Source organism: Boleophthalmus pectinirostris, unplaced genomic scaffold (genome assembly GCF_026225935.1).
Source record: "Boleophthalmus pectinirostris isolate CB_2022bp ecotype Guang Dong unplaced genomic scaffold, ASM2622593v1 HiC_scaffold_5, whole genome shotgun sequence".
Classification (NCBI taxonomy): domain Eukaryota; kingdom Metazoa; phylum Chordata; class Actinopteri; order Gobiiformes; family Gobiidae; genus Boleophthalmus; species Boleophthalmus pectinirostris.
The window spans coordinates 13,091,183-13,110,995 of NW_026571404.1; the positions used below are offsets into that span (position 1 = coordinate 13,091,183).

General features: G+C 38.1%; 1 protein-coding gene across 1 annotated transcript in view; it reads left to right on the top strand.

Annotated features, from left to right (window-relative positions):
• The window catches only part of LOC110162295 (sorbin and SH3 domain-containing protein 1), a 125,880-nt gene extending 113,602 nt beyond the window's left edge, over positions 1–12,278 (top strand). Inside the window, 5 exon segments of the mRNA XM_055162595.1 lie at positions 347–856; positions 1,635–1,724; positions 3,336–3,526; positions 5,272–5,378; positions 6,794–12,278. Of these exon segments, the coding sequence (XP_055018570.1) occupies positions 347–856; positions 1,635–1,724; positions 3,336–3,526; positions 5,272–5,378; positions 6,794–6,861 (966 nt within the window). The 3' untranslated portion in view covers positions 6,862–12,278.
• The last annotated feature ends 7,535 nt before the right edge of the window (positions 12,279–19,813 follow it).

The following is a 19,813-nucleotide window of genomic DNA, read 5'->3' on the forward strand; positions in this document are numbered from 1 at the left end:
AAATGGACGTAATCCTTTTTTCCGTTACTCCATTCCATTACTATTTAAACACAAGGAAAACTGAAAAAATTAATTGTTATCCGTTTTTGAAAATCGAACGAACAAATGATACACGGATTTACTAGTTATATACTGTGTCCCAGCATCTTGTTTGCAGGTGACATTTTGAGTACTTTTCATGACACGATGTATTTATTTGAATTAAATTTTTCCTCACTCTGAAACCCACAAATAAAAATTTACTCCCACATTTCATCTATCATATTTTCTGTTCAGTTTGTATTTCAGTTCTCACTCCTCTCCTTCTCTCTCCTTCTTTCATATTTTTTCTTCCTTTCTTCTGAAGCTTTACCGTAACCGCCTCACCACCTCCCCCCTGCCCCTCCCTCGCTCGCCCCGCCGCTCCGTCTCTCCCGAGGTTCACGCCATCTCCTCCGAGTGGATCTCCCTCACCATCGGAGGGGGCAACAGTCCACCGGCCGCCCCCACCCCTCCCCTCCCCCCTCTACCCAGCGCCTACTACCGCCTGGGCGAATACCTGCCCCCTCCTTACTCCGCCAGCCCCATCCCGCCTCTGATCGGCAGCCCGTATTACAACTCCCCCATGGCGTCTCCGTCGGCGTCGCCCTTACCCCCGCCCTACCCGCCCCGCCCGAGCTCAGCCACCCCGTACGTCACCTTTACCCCTGCCCAAAGCGAAGAATCTCCACCTTCGCCTCAGCACCTGTCCCGCAGTGGCAGTCCCAGCGCTGGGCCTGTGCTGGAGGGGTGGCTCAAGGGGGGGGATAAGGAGCTGGCAGAGGGGGCGGATGGGGCAGACGGGGTGACCCGAGGCAAATACAAAGGTCCAGCAGAGGTATCAGACGCATGGTGTGTGGTGGTGCATCCAGACACTGAATAAAGCATCACGCCGTTGTTGTTGTTTTATAAATGTTTTTTGAGAATTAACTAATGATGATTACTTGAACAGGTCTCCAGATTTATATGGAGATTAACTTCTAGACATAAATGTTATTATGTGTCTTTTATGTGTCTGACTAACTAAAAACTAAAATGTGTTTTAAGGAGAAAAAATTTGACCTTTGAATAGTATTAATTGAGGTTTAAGTCTCAAGATAAACATGAAAGGCTTGTAAAACTGCACATAATTGCAGAAATCTCACAAAAAATTCAGTATATAATCCATAATTACACCACAGTCACATTTTACCACTAAGTCCAGGTCAAATTCACAACTATCAATTTGAGCACAACAAAAAAATCCAGACGGAAATCCCATGTTTTTATAATTTAGCTAAAAACATTGATGGACAAAAGGAGGATTCAGGGGTTAAGACTTGAGTATGCTGAGTTGTATATATAATTACTCACTGTATAAAGCTCTCTGCATGTAGTGTGCACAACTAACATTACAGGTCAAAGGTCAAACAAATTGCTTAAAGATTACAGTTGCGTTCTTGTATCTTGCATTTTGTTGCATGTTGTGGTTTTCTCACATTGAGGTGTTGAATGCCACTGAGATATTGTTACAAAATTGTTTGGAAATATTTAACGTTGCTTTCCACCAACAGAAGAAGAGCGTTTAAAATGATCTAGTATAAATAAATGTTAATATTGTATTTTATGTTTTGCAGTTTTTGAAGAATGATATTGATGGCCGCACTTCCAGAAGCCCCGTGATGCTCTATGACATCCAGGAGAACAACAATGTCAACTCTTTCGCGGTAAATTTGTAACAAGTTTTTATTTTTGTTAACACATTTTAAACATCTAATACATAATCATTGAGAGAAGAAAATACTGGATCAATGACTGAACTGAAATAAGCATTGCTGTTTTCAAAATATCAGGCAACAACTTTGTCCCCTCTAGGATTCTGATGTTGGTGCTTGCAATATTTCTATTAGAATCAACAGGCAACTTATTTTCTTTTGGAATTAGCTGCTTTACTACAATGCATATGGGTTTTTCTGAACAGGAGGAAATAAAGTCAAAATAATTAGACTTTTGGCCGCCTCACACTACAGGAGAATTTGTCCGATTTAGACTGCGATTTGCTTCTCCCCGAGTTCAGGGAGGCATAACCCAACTTTGTGTCTTTGTGTGCAGTGTTGAAGCCGCCGCGCTGCTTGTGCGTGTGGTGTTAGTGTGACCCTGAGCGGCTCTGTCAGATACTAACCACCAAATAAACAGAGTGTCAGGGGCAGACGGACTGACAAACATAGAGTCACAAGATACAAACTCGGGAAATGACAAATATAATGAGAAGACTTTATTACTTACCTCTTGTAAAGCTCTACATTTAAACGGCAGTGTCTCATCCATACTATCCATAGAAATTGTTCACAAATAATGACACCCAATAGCACTGTTAATCCATCTTGAATCTTTCTTAAAAGTAAAAAGCTGAGAGAGTTTCCTCATGTGTGTCTGTTTACATCCACACAGGGCAAATCGGGGTGAAGCTGCAGATTAGCAATAGTGACTCTACTTCCTGTGTACTTTATCTCCAATATTCTGTGCATTAACAATCATCTATCAATATTAATAACTAAATTGATTAATTAATAACACAGTTTTGCCTTGCATCTAAACTAGAAATGCAATGCTATAATCTTTTGAACACTTAAGAGTCTCAAAGCAAGTCATTCTACTCTAGACAGGAAACGGTCTATAGCCTGTAGTACGCAGAGATATCCCGCTGCAGTCTTTGTGATCAGAGATTTTAATTTCATGAGATTCTCTTCGTGTGTGTGTGGTATGCGCGTTTTGTAACACATTTAAAAATCATTTAAGACTGAAAAATCCTGTAGTGTGTGGCCGCTTTTTAGTTGGCTTTCATTGATGCATTAGGTGAATTAACTTACTTAGTCACATTGAATATAATTTAAAAATACAGTTACAGTAAGTTTGGGATATTTGTAAATTGCTTGTAAATTATATGATCATTTCTCTCTTGCTGCATTGAACCACAGTGTATTGATCCAGTGTTTTCTTTTGACATAGATCTTATTTTTAACACATCATTGAAACTTAATACAATTCACACAACATTATTTCCATCTAACTTTTCATACTGTTTTCCTAATATGTACTAATCTTTCACTTTCATCTTCTGGTGTTTTACTTTTCCATGCCTTCCTTCCTTGGGCTCCACCTCAACTCTGCCTGTCTCCTAACGGATCGTTTCCTTTCCTACTTTCTAATTCCTACTTATGGGACCCTGTTACACCCCTCCCTGTCTAACACCCTATCTCCATCTGGGACACCCTCCTCCTCTTTCTCCTCCTGCTGTGGTGTGTTTCCTTGCTGTACCTGCCCACCTCCACCACTAGGAGGCAGTGTGCAATGAGATCATGAACATAGCAGAGACTTCGGTGCGGTATTGTAGCACCCTGTCGCACCCGCACCCTCTTGACTGTCACCCAAAGGTGCTCCCACATCCCAGTAAACAGTCTCTCATCGTTTCCCAGCAGCCCCTGTCCCAAAGCAGCAGCCCGGAGCCAGGACGCCTCAGCTGTGGCCTGTGAGTAGAAGACCTCCCACAAACCCACACAATGATTTATTTGACTGTGTGTAAATACTGTCAACAGTATTATAGCGTTATTCACAACATCGTGTATTTATGGGTATTATAACAGCCACGGATAGTGTTATTGACTGAAAAACGAGAACTTGTTCAGATACACTCCAAATGTGTATCAGTTACAGCTGGAGTATCAGCAACTACTTTCACAATAAGGAAAGATGGCATATGAGGTTGATAAAATCCAAGCTATAATGCAGAAAAGGGTTTAGTAATGGACTGGTCTAACTGTGAAACCAAAGTTTATGCTACATTAGTTTAAAGAGTTTATATTGCTTTATTTTCTGATCTACACTATCGGTCAAAAGTTTTAGAACACCCTAATTTTTCCAGTTATTTATTGCAATTCAAGTTGTCCAAGTCCAATGAAGAACTACAAAAGTAAGTACTGAACTGAAAAAAAAGATTAAAAAAAAAATAACAAAACACAAGTCCAAGCTCTGCCAAAAATACCTCAGAAAAAAAGAACAAGACGGTAAAGCTTGAAAACATGGAGTGTCCAGCACAGTCTCCAGACTTAAACCCCATCGAGCTGGTTTGGGATGAACTGGACAGAAGAGTGAAAGCCAAGAAACCTACAAGTGTCACACATTTATGGGAACTTCTGCAACAAACTTGGGAAGAACTTTCTGAAGTATATTTGATTTCTACTATAAAAAGAACGAGCCACAAGTGTGTTCAGCTGTTATATCTGCCAAAGATGAAAATGTTCATGAATCAAAAGTTTAGAATACGTTTTGGTCAACAGTAAATAGAAAAATGTGGTGTTCTAAAACTTTTGACCGGTAATGTATTTTATAATGTTGTTTTTGTATCAAAAATATACCCTGCATACTTAGGTTCTTCTCTCAAAAGAAAAAAAAATGTCTGAGTTCTTCTCTCAAACTGAAAATATTCCACCTTGTTTCACCTTGTCATGGCATGAGGTAATACAAGAAATGCTCTGCATTTTTAAACTCCATACGCTGTCACTAGAATCATTTGGAAAATTTCAGCCCTGGAATTGCCAATATATACTGGACAAAAATAAAAGGTGGTTAACTTGAAAAGTACCACTACATGACATCACAAGGTTGTAGAGAGCATTTTGAGCTTTGGAGATGTAGACTGACTAATAACTCAATATTACACAACATTTTGTGCATCAAACAAAACAAAACTCCAAGTATGTTTTTGATGCGGTAACAACATTCTAAAGCCCTATTCACAGAGGATTAGTTTTACGTGTAGACCTTTGGTGATTTGTAATAATTGTGGACGATGCCTAAGATCTTTATTCCATGCAAATGCACCATGCCTATAATTTGTAAAGTAAAAATTCCACTGCAATTTACCTACTATATTTCGTCAAAAAAAGACGTTCGGTGATGCTAGTCCCGTGCAAATCTGCATCTCAGTGTTTAATGTTGTAATTGCTCGCCTTTTCTATCTCTTTCATTTTGCGTTCTTTTCTCTTTCAATCTCAGTCAAAGTCAGTAAAATAAGAGTAATTTACAGACTTCACTTATCTCACAGTAACACAGAGGTGGGGTGGTAATTTGCAAATTACCAGACATCCCCAGGTTGTACTTATCCTGTGTGAATAGGGCTTAACATGGCTTAAAGCTCACAAGAGTCATTTTTGTGTAATATAGAACCTTAAAAATCAGCCTGCCCCTGAGTATCTCCTCTGTGTGTCTCATCAGGTTCCAGGCCTTGTACAGCTACATCCCTCAGAACGAGGACGAGCTGGAGCTGCAGGAGGGAGACCTGGTGAGCGTCATGGAAAAGTGTGACGACGGCTGGTTTGTGGGTACGTCTACTCATACCACTTGGAAGGGCTGGGCAGTATGACAGAAAACTGCATCATAATTTTGATTTATCTGCTATTTTGTCATATTAACAAATACTACATACCATCTAACATAAAAATCCACATTCAAAGTCTGAAATCCAAACCACATGCTTTCACTGACAGAGAATTGGCTCTGGGCAACTCAGTTAAAAAGATCCAAGCACATTATTAATGATTGGAAATGACTGAATCGATTCAGATTTGATTAATTTGCATGACCCCACCACTGAGCCACATGTGCTCTCCAGATGTCACTGAGTCAAATTTACTTGGGCAATTTTTGTGAAAAAAATGAAATAACATTAATGTTCTTGGATTGGAACACTGAAACAAAGAATTGGTTTTGTTATGGCCAGTTTTTGGAGGATAATAAGCCTGCCTGGGGGAGGTTACTCATTGTACAACATAAGATCAGAGAGGAACAACATAAAACACAGTCACAACCTCGCCCCTAAATCTCCTTACATCCTACAATGTCAGAGCTGTAGTCACACGCCGCTGTCACAGGTCAAACATACAGAGTTTCAAAGACGTCGACAAAGAGGCCAAATGTGTGAACAGAGTGTGCTCAGGACCCCCCCAGACTCGGATACAGTGACTACAGACTGACAGGAGCGGGCAGGAGCAGATAGAGTGCAGTGCACTTCAGTGGTCTTCAGTGCCAATGTATAAGTGTTAAATATGATGCAGTGGTTGTTTGATTGTGTCATTCAAATTGACTATATACAGAAGACTTAAGCGAATGTTAGGGTTTGTCCAAAATGGGCTTCACTTGTCAACACACCAAGTCTTAACAACAACAAAAAGCTGGTTGGTGGGTCTATTATTTCAATTCAGAATGATTTATTATCAATTTGTTATTTAAAACTTTCATGTAAAAAGGGATTATGAGAAGATATTTTACATACTTTTAGCCAGTAGAAATGCTAAAATCACAATTTTTTTAAACTATAATTGTGTACTTGCTTCATAAACTGAACTTGGACGATTGGTTCAAGCTTATTCTTCATAATTAAAGGATATTATACATAGACTGTATGATAGAAGTGGATTAAGGGAGTGTGACGTCACCCAGTCAAATGAAGTTCATTGAGGCTGACAGTTATTGCAGCTAATCTGCAACCAAAAACCATTATTAGAAATCCAAGTACAAAACCAAAGAGCCAATCAGGTAAGTAAACCACTTATAAATAGTAGCTCATTTACAGAGAGGTGGCCAGTTCAATTCCACTACAGACATCGCATACTGCCATGGGCAAAATACTTTATCTTCATTCATTTAAACAAAGTAATACTTGAGCAATTGCATACCTCTGCCCATAAGAAAATAATCTGAGAACTCAAATGTTTCCTTGTTCTTGTTTGTTTTGCAGGTACCTCCCGAAGGACAAAACTGTTTGGGACTTTCCCGGGGAACTATGTGAAGGAGGTGAAGCTCTAGATTGGACTCTGTCACACACTGTTGCCTGTGGAGAATCTGTGTCGTGCTTGGCCTTTGGTTAGAGTCCCGTTTGAACCAGGACTGTCCATTTGTCTGGGAAAGTGACAGCCGGCCCGAGGTATGTCCCGCTGCAGGAGGAGAGGGGGCGCTGTTGAGACGCACTGCCCAAAAAAACCTCAAACTTCAAACCTCAACATGGACTGTGAAACTCTGCCACACTCACTACAAAGTTTCGCTCTTGTCAGGATCATAACCTCGTGTTTACAGTTTTCTACCAACGCAGTGTAAAGGGGCAGGGGTCAGAGGTCAGCAGCAGAAAATAGGGTTAAGGAGAGGACATTTAAACTAAATTGGATTTTGAATGAGAAACATATTTTATATGATGCAGTTAGAGATGGTCACCTGCTACCTTTCAGAACCCAGGCTGATTTTTATTAGTAAATATTTATGTACAGAATACTAATTACACTTTAGGTGTGTCAATGTAAAAGTAAAAAAGCCACTGTGTTCAGAAAAACAGTCCTATATATTACAAAAATATAGATCATTCTAGACTATTTAAACATCTTTGGATAGGAAGCATGTCTGTGTTTCAAAGGACGTTAAACCATAAGTGACAAAAAAGGAAACTGCAATTTTAAATAAAAAATAAGAATATTCTTCGTATGTAAGATTTTGATACATGTTCTCATGTAAAGTAAATGTTCTCAATATCAGAATTGTTCTTGAGAAACTAGGACTGTTGCCATAGCGATAAACAATTAAAAACAAAGCATTGTATTTTTATGAAACCGGAAAAAGTCCTAAAGATGTTGCGTATAACAGGAAGCTGAAATTCATGAATAAGCACTGTGAACTAAAATATCTTCCAAATTATAGTCTTTATAATTCTGTTTAAGTGTTATTCTTATTTCCCATAATACTTTGCATTACAGTAGGAGTGTCCATGAGGTAGCCTCGGTCTGACCCTTGCTCCGCTCTAGCCACAGGACAGGCGTGGTGCCGTTTTACTTCCTGCCAGGTCATTTTAGGAGATTCCACCTAAACAGTAAATGAATCATTAATGACTCTAAAGTAACAAGAACAATAGCTTTGACATTTATCTTAAGTGTCATCTGAGCTATGCCCGTGTTAACGCTCGTAAATGTGCACAGTGGAAGAAAGTACTTCAGGTATGTGGGGTATTTTTGTATAGAAACGTGCATACAAAGCAGCATGCAGTACAGGATCCTCAGCCTATCTATTGGTTTCAGAATGATGAGAAATTATTACAGCTGCCATAGCAATTGATGACTTAAAATAAAATAGTATTATATTTTTTGAAAGTGAAAAAATCTTTAAAATAGTGCTGAAACTCCAGATCGCCACAAATAAGCTTTCCCTCTTTAAACCCGTTTCACAAGCCCAAAATACAGAATACATTCATTTGTCCGTGAATTTGTTTAACATTGCCGTTAGGTCAATATGGGCCACATTAAAAAATAAACAGTTTTGATAAATGTAAGAATTCAGCTTTACTATAGGTCAACCGTTATACTTGTAGTAACTAGTATTGTAATCAAAGTGAGCACATTAAAACATATCACGTATATGTACAACTGTTATTTACAGATAAAGCTAGCCTAATATAATTAACCAACAACATACAAACATAGATATTAACTAATTTTACGGACATTTCATATTAATAACGGCCTATTAAAGCTCAAATTACCATGAATTCTATATTGATATTGAAGTTTTGAGCACAAATTATTTTTCTCTGTATCCTCCTTTTTCCAGAAGATGGAATAAATAAGTTGTGGGGCCAATTTTGACAGCAGATAAGTTCAGAACGGATGATAAAGCCGTTTTAAAGCCATCCCCCAGAGAATCAGTGCAGTGTTTACTTGTTGGTGCCCATGGACACTGAACATTTTACACAAATTATCCAACTTTATGTCATAGTTAAGATGCAAAATGTTTCTTAAATTCTTCACTGACACGAATGGGATCCCTTCCACCACAAAAAAGCACGGTTTAGGAGCATTTAGAGACAAAAATAGGCGGTGCAGACTGAGGTGGATACTAGGGATGTAACAATAAACAAAATATCGTGAAATTGTATCGTAAAAAGTCTCACAATATATTGAATTACAAGTTTCTTTGCTTAAAAGTGTTGTTTTATAGTAGAAAAACCTAATAAACATGATGAACTACATATCCCATGAGTCATTTCAGTGCAGAAAGCATGAAGAAATATGTTTTTTACTTGAATTCTTGGGATTATGATGGAAATATTTCACACTAAAACCTTGTCCGGGTATTTTAAAAGCAAAGAAAGTGTCCTATTTACAATTATATCAGCCTCTCCAAAATATCGCAATAAAAATCTTACCGAAAGATTTGGATATCGCTACATCTCTAGTAAATACAGTAAGATTATTAAATATATATTGTTCACTAATTGATCCAGATATGTCTTTACTTCCCTTTTATATTTCTTCCATATTTGATTTCAGTCATTTTAAGCTATATTTATTACAACTAGCCCAGTGATTCTGCTCAAGCTCCAGTCCTCTCTCCTGATCCCTCCATTTCACGGTTGCAATGTTCCTGACTATTGCCTTGTGCTTTTTGACCTGCATGTCAACTATGTAAACTATTTCAGTTCAACTCAACCAGAAGGAAGCTGTGCGAAGAGATAGAGTCCCAGTTGTCAATCTTTCCCAGACATTTCTAATCAAACTGGTGCCAGTGACTATCAGTGGGCCTTCCATTTCATGATTGCCTTATACAACACAATGTGAAGTATTCAAAAAAGCAGTAACTCAATAGTAGGGCTGGGCAGTTAGTCACTTTTTAATGTTTCAAGATCAATATTTTTGACATTTTTAATTGTCAATGATCAGCTTGGGTCTGTTTAATGTACTGCCAGTCCTCTGTCAGTAAAAACGTCATCATTTGAAGACTTAAGAAGAGGAAATTTGGCTATTTTTGGTGTTGAAGAGGCACTACGTGACTTTTATAGCGGAGCATCTGCCACCTGCTTGTCTTGTTTCCATGGAGATGTTATTAATTTGCCTGCAATGAGTGCCTCCGCTCAATTTCACTTCTCTCCAGCGACTAGGTCAGGAATCAGAATACACGGTTCGCAAACATCCCGGAAGTGCGAGTTCGGGCACCCGCCAATCAGCAAAAAGCCATATATTCTGTGTTGGCAACGATTCACGAGATTAAGGATTTAAAGCCGGAACAAAGAGAATGTTTGGTGAATTTTATCAAGAGGAAAGACGTTATTGCCCTTCTTCCTAGAGGGTTTGGGAAAAGTTTAATATACCAGTTAGCCCTGTTAACAGTGCGTTTACATACGTCACGACCAAATAGCGGCGATTGGTTAAATTAAAAAAAGTACCTGCCTACCGTCGAACGAACGAATCCTAATGCTGCGAGATCAGACAGTTTCTATGAAGTGAAACCTGCTGATGAATCAGGCTAACAATGACCTGCAATATGGCATTAAACTTATCTAACGCTGATGCCACAAGGTCAGGTGACAGGTAAGAGCTTTGGAGTGGTGACCTTAATCAATTTAAACACATCTAATTGAATAAATGCTTGATAAATAAGTGCGTTTATTGCCATACTCTGGAGCATTTCTGGCAAAACAATAACATCTCCATGGAGACAAGCAAGTTGGCGGACTCCTCCCTAGAAAAGTTGCGTAATCCACCTTTTGCAGTGAATTATTAAAAGTCTGAAATTCATTATTTTAAGACAAAATAACAATAAAAGTAATATTATTTCTGTCATATTGCCCAGCCCTACTCCACAGACACTATACCACAGGTGTATATGTATGTTTACTATAATATCTTGGAGTATTTTTGCATCTGAATGTTGTGCAGTGAAACCCACCACCTCAGTGAACCTGGAAACAATGAAGTTTCATGTATTTGAGTCCAGTAGTGGTCAGTGTTTGCTTATCTACACATTGGTTTGTTGCAGTGCAGATCACTAGTGACATTTTGCCAATACACGCACTTCTATGTTTTTTCAGATTGATGAAATGTTAGACTCTTCACAGTGTGGTTGTGCCTGTCCAGGTGTGTTTTCAAATCATACAAGCATGTTTCTCAACCCGTTTAATCCCACTATTCATAACTATATCATAACAAAATATCAAATAAGTGAAGAAATATTGGTTTGTACCGTAGATTTAAATGAGAAAATGTGTAGTATTGTAGTGTGGTAGCCCTGAAAAGTTTCCTAATAATTGATTAATTTAATATTGGGTGATGAGTTTTATATGTGTCTATCAAATAAAAAATAAGTAAAATATGTGTTATAGCTTCAAAAAGTAAGTTTGAGAAGACAGATTTCCTCAAAGGGACAATTTTAATTTACTTTCCTAAACATAATGCACTTATAATCTCATTATTATTGCATTTATTTAACAATGAACCCTCAATGTGTATAAATTGTGTAAAGAAGTGACTCTTTTAACTGGGTTCATTGGGGGTTATAGGTTTTACAATTATATTTTTAAATGTTTTGGGGCGGGACAAGATGTTTTCTACCTATATGTACATGACAATCTTAAAAAATGAATCCACTTTTGTATTTTAGAGATAGTTAAATGATACTACCTTCGTCCCAGATCCTAATTTGACCATGACGACAGCGCACTTTTTACATACAAGAAAAAAATCACCTTATGAAGTTAATATTTATACATATAGTGGGATTACATGGGTTGACAGTTTCAGCTTTAGTAAACCAATTGTAGCTTAATATCAAATACAAATCTCAAATCATCTCAAATCACTTATCGATTCCTCTGTGATTTCTGCTCTTTGGGAATGAATGTATGAACTCTGAATGTGGCAAAGTTTGTTCTATCACGTTTGTATAAAAATGTTTTGTCCTGATTTTTGAAAAGTGGAAGTTTTGTTCTGTAAATATGTAAAATAATGAAATTTTAACTGTTTGATGGGACGCGCCTCACGTCACTTGCGGTTTTTATGAAGGATTTTGGCAAAAGCACAGAGTGAACGACGCATAACCAACATTACGTTGCCATTTTTAAAGCAATGCCTTATGTTTGATGAAAAATCGTGCCTCATTGTCTTGTTTTTTTAATATCACTTAAATGTATTTTTGGTTTTCCCGTACTATGTAGTCTCTGATGGGAGAACGCTAACTAAAACTTGTTTCGAAAGTGTGACACCACGATAATGCTTACCCGATTATTATTAATAATCAATAATAATTTAGTGATAATGGGAATGAATACGTTTGATGACACGCACAACCCGCAATGTTTGGTTTGTTTGCTTCAATTTGCAGTGCTGTTACATTGACAATATTAAAATAAAAGTACTATACACTGCTGTGACTTCGGTATTATGCAATATTTAATAAACCATTTAAAACACTGGGGCTGTGTCTGGGTAATTTCTCCTCATTATAGTCACTAGTGCAAGTTCAGATCAGTTAGGGTTTCTACGACAGCAGCTTAACAACTCTGGACATTAGGTCAAATATATTGCACAAAATTCACTTGTGAGCTTTAAAACATGTTATAATGGTGTTACCTCGTCAAAAAACTGGAGTTACATTTTGTTTCATTCACACATGTTTGAGTAATCCTGTGTTATCTCCAAAGCTAAAAATGCAAACAAAGTACAACTCCATGTATGTTTTTGATGAGGAAACTTAACATAGATCAGAAAATAACATAATATGGATCCTTTAATACAGTGGTCACCAACCTTTGTCAGCCAAAGCCTACATGCTTGGTCCGAGAAAAGAGCAAGATCTACCAACATGAACGTGAATATCCATACATCCATTTATTTTCTTCCACTTATCAAGGGCCAGGTCACGGAGGCAGCAGTCTAAGCAGGGACTTCCAGACTTCTTTCACCCCAGACACTTCCTCCAGCTCCTCTGAGGTCCCCCCAGAGGAGCTGGCATTCCCAGGCCAGCTGAGAGACATAGTCCCTTCATAGTCCTGGTGGGACATGGCTGGAACACCTCCCAAGAGAAGCTCCCAGGAGGCATCTGGAACACATGCCCGAGCCACCTCAGCTGCTCCACTCCGAGCTTCTCCCGTGTGACGGAGCTCCTCAACCTATCGCTAAGGGATCGTGCAGCATCTGCATTGATGCGGTCTCTGTATCAAACCTTTGTGGTGAAGCGGGAGCTGAGCCGAAAGGCAAAGCTCTCGATTTACCATCAATGTACGTTCCTACCCTCACCTATGATCATGATCAAAAGGACAAGATCGCGGATACAAGCATCCGAAATGAACGTAAATAACAACAACATAATCATGTTTATAATTCCAGACCGCTTTATTTTTGCAATCTTGAAACTTAGGGAACACTCGTTACAGAATGACAGTTTTGGTAATGTTTCCTGGGGATTAAAACATTGCAAGAAAAAAATTACAATTGCAATACAAACAAAATGCAAACCACATACAGTGGAAACAACCAAAATAGTGCAAATATGACCACTAAACAGCATTACCAGTGTATCAAAAGGGTTAATTGGAGGAGTTCTGTTATTATCAAACTCGGTGTGATGGCTGAAATTGAATTTCTGATAATGCTTTGAAGTTTGGTTTATACTTGCAGACAGCTAATCTGAGACAATCTGTGAGATCAGTCTGATGCAGACTGTTTCTGTACTTGGATTTGATGATTTTCATTTGTGAAAAGGCCACCTCACACAGGTAAGTAATGCAAATGAGGGGCAGATAACATGACTATTGTTAGAAATTATTAGTTTTGTACTATTGCAAGTTCTGGGGTCCAGTCACTGATAAAACATATCAGGTTCAACGTTTGTGAAATGACCTTTTGGATATTTCTCATGATGATGTTATCAGTAGAAAAAAATGTCTCTTGCCCCATCTGGGAGTATGACACATTATTACATTCTACAAGTTTAAAACCAAGTAAGGGCTGATGCATACAAAGACAACAACTTGCTGTACCTCATATTAATAATAATAATTCATCTTTACATTTCATTCTTTTCACTCTCCCCATGTCTCACATGTTTTCTAGCGACAGCAGCCCTAAACAAAGTAGTGACCACACCACATTCATGCAAGAAAGGTGGGTGAAGAATCTTGTGTGAATGAAACAAAACAGATCTCTGGGTGTGTTTTTGAGGAAGTAACATTATAACATGGCTTAAAGCTCACGAGAGTCAGCTTTGTGTAATATAAGACTTTCAATAATTTGTTTCGAGCAAGTAGTAGATTTGTTTAGTTTCCTTTATTCCTTGAAAAGGGAATAAGAGCACTAACACATTTGCATAAATTCAAATGACAAAAAACAAGGCAATGTCATTTGCACTTAGAGTGAACAATACAAAGAGGATATGAGGAGTTTCTGGATGACATTTGTTGCAAATAGTCAACATAGACAAAGGGTGTCAAACTCAAATTCACAGAAGTCCGGAAAAAAAAACTGGGACTAAGTCGTGGACCAAACTAAATATTTATTGAAAAATTTCAACAACATCGGCATGTTTTCTCTTCTTTTGAGATATGTAATGTCAAACCTTTTCTTATTAAAATAAATGTTTAATAATAGTTTTGCTTAAACATTGAATAGAGAACAGGCATAACATAAAATAGTAACACAGTTTTTAAATAAATTAATTTAACTTTTCTACCATGGGATATTATTATGGATACTATTGCTTTGCCTAAATGATTCCACACTATGACATTGAACTTATTTATCTTGGTTTATTCAATTACAGCTTTTTTTTTATTTCTAATAATTGCTTACTTTTAATAAATCTTCACAGATTTGACCTGTAACTCCATGGAGAAAAGCAGGTGTCAGACCCTCCGCCAGAAGACTTACATTTCCACAAATATAAAGCCATTTAAAACAATGACAATTAAAATATGAGTCTGTCTATATCAAAATAAGTCCATGGTGTCCTTGTATAACAGCTGATATTACACTTGATATGGCATTGTCTGAAAATAGGCAGTAATTTTTCTCAAATTGCTAAAATGTTCCTTGCAGTTATAGCTGATATTTGCAGTGTGTCTCTTGGGATAATAAATATTTGATAAACCATGAACGCAGATCATAAAAGTATCCCAGGCATCTCCTGTGCTCCCCTAAAATGATAAAAGTTAAGTTACATAACCCCATGTGGAGACAGACAGCGCTCCAGGCTGAATACATGCTGACAATATGTGTCATTACAAGATTAGGCGAATACTTTCATGGGCTTTCTCTGCACTTAAAGACTCCCTATACTCCCCGCTCCTAGACTTCTGCAGTTCCATGTAAAACTAAAGCCCAGGCCACACAGGGCCGTCATTTACTCATAACTGTGTGTCATTTCAGTTCATTCCTGGTGTAGCCCTGGTTTAGTGATTGAGTTCCAGTCTAGTCCTGGTTTATTCCTGGTTTAGCCGTGCTTTAGGCCTGACTTAGAATTGGTTTAGTCCTAGTTTAGCCCTGGTTCAGTCCTGATTTTGACCTGGTTTAGACCTAGTGCAGTTTTGGTTTAGGCCTGGTCCACTCCTGGTTTAAATCTGGTTCAGTCCTGATTTAGAGCTGGTTTAGTCTTGGTGCAGTCCTGGTTTAGATCTGGTGCAGTTTTGGTTTAGGCCTGGTTCACTTCTGGTTTAAACCTGGTTTAGTCCTGGTTTAGCCCTGGTTCAGTCCTGACTTCGACCTGGTTTAGTCCTGGTTTAGTCCTGATTGAGTTCTAGTCTAGTCCTGGTTTATCCCTGGTTTATCCCTGGTTTAGTCCTGATTTAGACCTGGTTTAGTCCTGGTTTAGCCCTGGTTCAGTCCTGGTTTAGCCCTGGTTCAGTCCTGGTTTAGTCCTGGTGCAGTTTTGGTTTAGCCCTGGTTCAGTCCTGGTTTAGTCCTGGTTTAGCCCTGATTTAATCCTGGTTTAGTCCTGGTGTAGTCCTGATTTAGACCTGGTTCAATCCTGGTTTAGCCCTGGTTCAGTCCTGGTTTAGTCCTGGTTTAGTCCTGGTTTAGTCCTGGTTTAGCCCTGATTTAATCCTAGTTTAGTCCTGGTGTAGTTTTGGTGTAGTCCTGATTTAGCCCTGGTTTAGTCCTGGTGCTGTCCTAGTTTAGTCCTGATTAAGTTCCTGTCCAGTCCTGGTTTAGTCCTGGTTTAGTCCTGGTTTAGCCCTGGTTCAGTCCTGGTTAAGTTCTGGTTTAGCCCTGGTTCAGTCCTGGTTAAGTACTGATTTAGACTTGGTTTAGTCCTGGTTCAGTCCTGGTTTAGCCCTTGTTCAGTCTTGATTGAATACTAATGTGGTTCTGCTTTAGTCCTGGGAAACCCTGGGACTGTCTGGTTCTCTGAAGACTAGTCCCAGACTAACACATGTTGAAAGTCACTTTAATGAAGGGTTTGGTCTCCTGATTTAAAATGTTGTTCTGCATGACTTGATTTGGTTTATTATTTTTCTTGTCTCCGTGCAAGTTTGTCCTCATTCCAGTCTGGTTCAGGTTCAGTCTTGGAACAGTCCCGGTTTAGATTCAGTTTAGGTCTATTTCAGTCCTGCTTTATTCCTGGATCACCTGGATAACAGTTTGCATTATTATCTGCAGTTCAAAGCCTATTTTAGTCCTATTTTAGTCCTGTTTTAGTCCTATTTTAGTCCTGTTTTAGTCCTGGATTAGTCCTAGTTTATTTAGAGTCCCACAACAAAGGCCCTGGCTCATTCATGCAGACTGCCCAGAGGTCTTCCCTACCCTCTGCCTTTTAAGACTGATCCACTGGCAGGAATTCACTAGTTTTTAGGGAGAGGCACATTCCACATCCTGGGATTTTGGCTCTTCCATAAATGGTAAGCTCGCATAAAACACAGTGACGTACGGGGCAGGTCTGCGTCCGTGAAGAAACCAGCAGCAGGAGGGGAAAAAAAAAAAAAAAAAAAAACAGCAGCTGAACAAAGAGAGGCCAAAACAACAGAAGTATCACTCCCATTCAGATCGGTTTGCTGTGTTTTCTTAAGGCATTCCTGGCATGTTTTAGCCATATGTTCATGTCACAGAGGCTTTTCACCGTGCTTTTTCAACTTTATGAACCTGTAACAAAAAATAAACAAATGAAAAAAGATTACGTTTAAATTAGGCCTATCTTTGGGCGAGTTTCATCTGAATAGCACAGACAAGAAGTGGGACCAAGTCGTTGTTTTGCAAGTCTCAAGTAAGTGTCAAGTCCAAGTCAAATCCCAAGTCAAATATAGGCAAGTCCAAGTCGAGGCTTGAGTCACTGACCCAGAAGTCCAAGGCAAGTCCGGGTCGTCTGCTTCGAGCCTCAAGTCATTTCAAGTCTTTATCTTAGATTTTTGCAATTTACATGAATTTTAAACTAAACTGTACTTAAAAAGTCAATGTATATTTATATGTGAGTATTTTTATAGTTGTAGAAATGCATTTTTTTTTCCTTTTTAAATGTCTTTACATGATCTTAGTGTGAATCAATGGGCTCAGAACAGAAAGAATTCAGATTTAAAAGTGCTAAATATCACTTATTTTGTCATGTAGTCTGCACTGAAATGGAAGGATCATGTTCTATGTTTTACTGTATTGTACTGCATATTACTGAATAATACTATAGTACATTTGAGGATACCATCTCACAGTACTTCAGTTACATCCAAAGTAACAAACAGAAGTGGGAGGGACATGATAAAGTTTGTTCCTGTAAAACTAAACACTGCATTTTTCAACTGAAAAGAGAAAAGTATTTTCTAAAAACTTTAGAAGAAGCATCAAGTCTTCTCAAGTCACAGGCCTCAAGTCAGAGTCAAGTCCAGAGTCACTGACCTTCAAGTCCAAGTCGAGTCCCAAGTCTTAGTTCAATTTTTCAAGTCAAGTCTAAAGTCCTAAAAATAGAGACTCAAGTCTGACTGGAGTCCAAGTCACGACTTGCAAGTCCCCACCTCTGGGACAGAATGGGTAGATCTTCTGACTTGCCTTGAGGTTCTTTTGTGAAATGTAAACCTATTTGTTTCGCAAACACATTGTAATAATAATAAAAAGTGATTTGATTTGCTATAGACTTAATTGGATAAGAGAAAAACAACAACATATTTCTCATGTCACATCAGGACATCTGCCACTGATCACAAAGTGAAACTGATCTTTGTTTGTTCAGGGGGCTGTTTGCTGAGCTTAGTATTGTTTATTACAATGATCTCAGACCAGGCGGGTCTAGAGCATTTTAGGGGCCAAAGAGGGATACATTTTAGGGGTGAACAAGTCTAAGTTTTGTAACTTTTTTATCACCAAGTTGGTGATAAACACATGGTTGGTGACACCAACCATGTGTTTTTTGTAAATCTTCTTATGCACCACATTTATTAGTGTCAGTCGATACCTCTGCAACACCATTCAGCCATTAGTCAGTTCATTATAGCACTTGCCAATTATAGATTATTGGAGAGTCAATGACAATTTAGAACATCTCAGAACTTTAATCAAGCCAAGTCCCAAATTAGGCAAACCCTACATACAAAATAAAGTGAATGAGGTTTTCATTCTTGGATATTATGGTAAATTATGTAACTTTTCTTTTGAAGGGGGCACCAGGCCAAGCTACAGGATTTCAAGCAATAAAACACATACATTTGATATGATATATTTTAAATAGATTTGATAGCGTTCAATAAAAAATAATGGCCGTTATGGCTGTCATATTATAAGTCCTTGTTAAACCAATTCTTGTGCAAAGTGAATATGCAAAACGCCCATTTTAATCATCAAAGTGAAAGTGTGAAATGTGTTGCATAAACGAGTTTCCTTCCTCTAAACAAGCAACAAAACTGTAGTGCTGTAACAAAATAATTTCGTAAAATATACCTAAAAAAAGTCTTGGTGATATATCGATACAGCAGCCCATGATATCAATGCTGTATCATCACATTAAACATCAATATTTTTGCTCACCCCTACACAGGGAAATAGAATAAAAACAAGATGACAGAACATCTTTATTTATAGGGTCTAAATTGTCACTTTTATAGACTGACCTATTTTCTCTCATTCTCGATAAAACATTAGACACATTAGAGAAAAGAGACTGGATTCATTCTCCATTCACACCATATATTCAAAATTCTAAACTGGGACACACATGGGTTGGTGGTTGGTATAAATAATATTGTGAAAAGAGCGTGTAAGATTGTGCATTCTCAAAATCATAATCTTTTTTTTTTGTTTTATGGTCGGTTGCAAACATGGTTTTCAGTATTTTGGCTAAAAAAAATGACAATTTATGCTCCTCTTTACTGTTGGCGAGGATCAGTTTAGTCAAAAATTGCGATAGTCCTGTTTTTGTCCTGGTTTAGACCTGATGTAGTCCTGGTTTAGTCTTAGTTTAGTCCTGGTTTAGATCAAACTGGTCAAAAATAGGGACATTTCTTGTATCAAACTGGGATAAATCACTGGCTTTAGATAAATCTGCTTTGACAGGAGACACCGGGCCCAAAGTTGGGACAGTCCCGGGTAAATAGGGACATCTGGTCACTCTATAAGATAACAGATAATACTCCCTACAACTGTACATCAACTCACCCTGATGTAATAGATAACCCTATATAAACCCTCTTGTATATAGTTGAGATTTTATAACTTTTCTGTTGTATTTTGACTTGTACATTTACATTTATATAATTATGCCTTATTTGACATCAGTTTTTGCTACTTATTTACAATTTATTATTAACATTTATGTTTTTCACTCTTTGTTATTGTCTTATATTGTGATGTGTGAGCTACTGTGTCCAAATTATTTCCCTTGTGAATCAATAAAGTTTGTCTAAGTCTTAGTCTTACAGCGCACACGAGCTGTAACAGAGTGGCTGCTCCTCCACATCCACAATCTTCGGTGTGGGACTTGTCCGCGTGGAAACTTCAAAACCCATTCGTCCAAGTGTAACCTGAGGGTCCACCCA